The sequence below is a fragment of the Limulus polyphemus genome, unplaced genomic scaffold, assembly GCF_000517525.1.
Source record: "Limulus polyphemus unplaced genomic scaffold, Limulus_polyphemus-2.1.2 Scaffold203, whole genome shotgun sequence".
Taxonomy (NCBI): Eukaryota; Metazoa; Arthropoda; class Merostomata; order Xiphosura; family Limulidae; genus Limulus; species Limulus polyphemus.
Window position 1 is genome coordinate 214,807 of NW_013665813.1, and position 2,578 is coordinate 217,384.

At 32.7% G+C, this 2,578-nt stretch overlaps 1 protein-coding gene across 3 annotated transcripts in view; it reads left to right on the forward strand.

The window, feature by feature from the left end:
• The window catches only part of LOC106478357 (glutamate receptor ionotropic, kainate 2-like), a 126,230-nt gene that overhangs the window by 118,392 nt on the left and 5,260 nt on the right, over positions 1–2,578 (forward strand). For all 3 annotated transcript variants that reach the window (XM_022381949.1, XM_022381948.1, XM_022381951.1), the window contains one exon: positions 911–1,471. In XM_022381949.1, the coding sequence (XP_022237657.1) occupies positions 911–1,471 (561 nt within the window). The remainder of the gene's footprint in view (positions 1–910; positions 1,472–2,578) is intronic.

The following is a 2,578-nucleotide window of genomic DNA, read 5'->3' on the forward strand; positions in this document are numbered from 1 at the left end:
AATTTTGAGTGGTTCTACTTATAAGTCAGTTTTTTTGCGAGCGTGTCAATGAATATTTTACTTACTTATACTTTCTTTTCATGTCTTAAAATGTAGACCTGGTTAATATTATTTGTACATATAGGTTGCATTCCTTCCGCTTTCAGATGCAGTTCCCATTGCTTCTGTTTTTGTATAAAGTTCTGTTTCAGTTTGCACATTGTATAGTATTGGCTCTTTATCCTTCTAAAGATATTTCTTTTTCTTCTATTTATAAACATATTTTTTGTATTTGTTTCTTTTTCTGGGCACAATTCTGATATATTAACGGAATTACACATAATTTTAGTCTTTTCTATTGTTGCCTATAATTCTAGTTTATAGCTAAGGCTCCTTCTATTGTACAAATAGTTCTGGTTTTTCATATTTGTACATACGCTTCTGACTTATTGTGCACGCGTTTCCTTTTTTTAACATATAAATCTCATAGTTTCTGTGTGTGCATATAGATTTGACCCCTGTTGTTTGCATATATATAGGTTCAATAGCTTTGGAGGTATCGATTTCGTTGCTTCTTTACGAATAAGCAACTCTGGCTGCTTCTGTTTCTAATTGCGATTCTTTTGGTTTTTATTGTAAATATAGTTTTGATTACTTCTGTTTTTTTTTCATAAAATTATAGTTACAGTTTTTTGTGGATCTGTTTTTTTTAAATATCGTATAAATTGGTCGTTTCTGTTTGTAATGAAATTCTAAGTTAAAACATTCGTATTACATATTTCTATTTTATATCATCATATAAAAGCTCTATAATCTTACTTCAACTTTTGCAACTTTGCTTTAATGTAAGTTATAAATATATAAAAATAATATTTTGGTGTGAAGCTATTTTTTTGTGTGGAAAAGTCATAAATATTGATTTCGCTTACAGAATGCCGATTTGGCTGTTTCCTCTATGACCATCAATTATGCTCGTGAAAGTGTCATCGACTTTACAAAGCCCTTCATGACACTGGGAATAGGAATCTTATTTAAACTCCCAACCAGCATGCCAGTCAAGCTGTTCTCCTTCATGAGCCCTCTAGCGGTAGACATCTGGCTCTACGTGCTAGCAGCCTATATCCTCGTTAGTTGCACCATGTTCATAGTAGCTAGGTTTAGTCCTTATGAATGGAAAAATCCTCATCCATGCATCTCGGAGAATGACATCATGGAAAATCAGTTTAGCCTCAGTAACAGTTTTTGGTTCATGATTGTAACACTAATGCACCAAGGATCAGAAATTAACCCCAAAGCTATTTCAACCCGGATTATAGGCGCCATCTGGTGGTTTTTTACTTTAATCTTGGTGTCTTCCTATACAGCAAACTTAGCTGCCTTTCTTACGGTGGAAAGAATGATAACCCCTATTGAGAGCGTAGAGGATCTTGCTATACAAAGTAAAATTGCCTATGGAACATTAGAAGGAGGTTCTACCATGACATTTTTTCGGGTAAGTTTTATAAACATAACTTATCTAGAATAAAAAAAAATCTTACAGAAACTCAAGTCTAAATTTATGCAATGAATAAGAAAACATAACTGTAACACATTTTGAAAAATTTCTCAGTGATGTGTCGTGGGAGGGCAACAAAGTATTAAGGAGTCATAATAAATTTAACTGAGTTTGTTTGTTTTTTCTGAATATACCAATTCATATTTTCTAGCTTGCGAAATTTATTTTTGGAGCTACATATATGCTCATTTATTCTAATGTTTTGTCGAAATCAGGTCCAGAAAATTGTGATTTTTACAAATGTGTACAATTAATTAGCTTTCTTACATTACGTTGTGTTTGGTGTTACACTAATAGCATTCATTTGTCTCCGGATTTTAGATTTAAAATTCTCAAATTTCATAAGTGCAAGTATATTCCAAGAAAAGGGTATGTCTTTAATAAAGTGTATTTTGGTCTAAAATGTGCATAAATTTACTTAGCTTTAAACGTTTAATTGAGGGCGAGCGTTATCTAGCGTCGAGCATGCGATTCCAAAGATTCAAAGTTCGAGCTTGCGATATCTCATTAAACTTTTCCTCACTTTTAGTTTGGCAAGCATTATAAATATGACAGCCAACCCTGCATATTAGGTTATTAAGCAAACGGGTGCTGCTAATTGGTTGCCGTCCATCTAGTCAGCGGCTCAAACTGAGTGGCTGGTGTGCCTGAACTTTGGGGTATCTGAAGAGGCCGTTTAACTCGTTTATCGTTCAGAATGAAAATACGAAATATTTGTTTTATATAACCTATATATAATGATTATTTTAGTTCTATAAAAATCTACCATTATCTGAGCATGTTTATACTAATACGACTTAGAATTATGAATATCATAAATGCATTGGTGATTCCTTGTATAAGTTTTTAGAAGTAGAAATGTCATAAAATAAAATGTTGTTACAAGTTTATTGATGTTACAACCAACAGCTATTCTGGTGTTTTGGACGTAAAGTGGATTTCTTTAAATGGTTATTATAAACGTTTTTGTTTGTTTTTGTTTTTTTGAATTTCGCGCAAAGCTACACGAGGGCTATCTGCGCTAGCTGTCCCTAATTTAGCAGT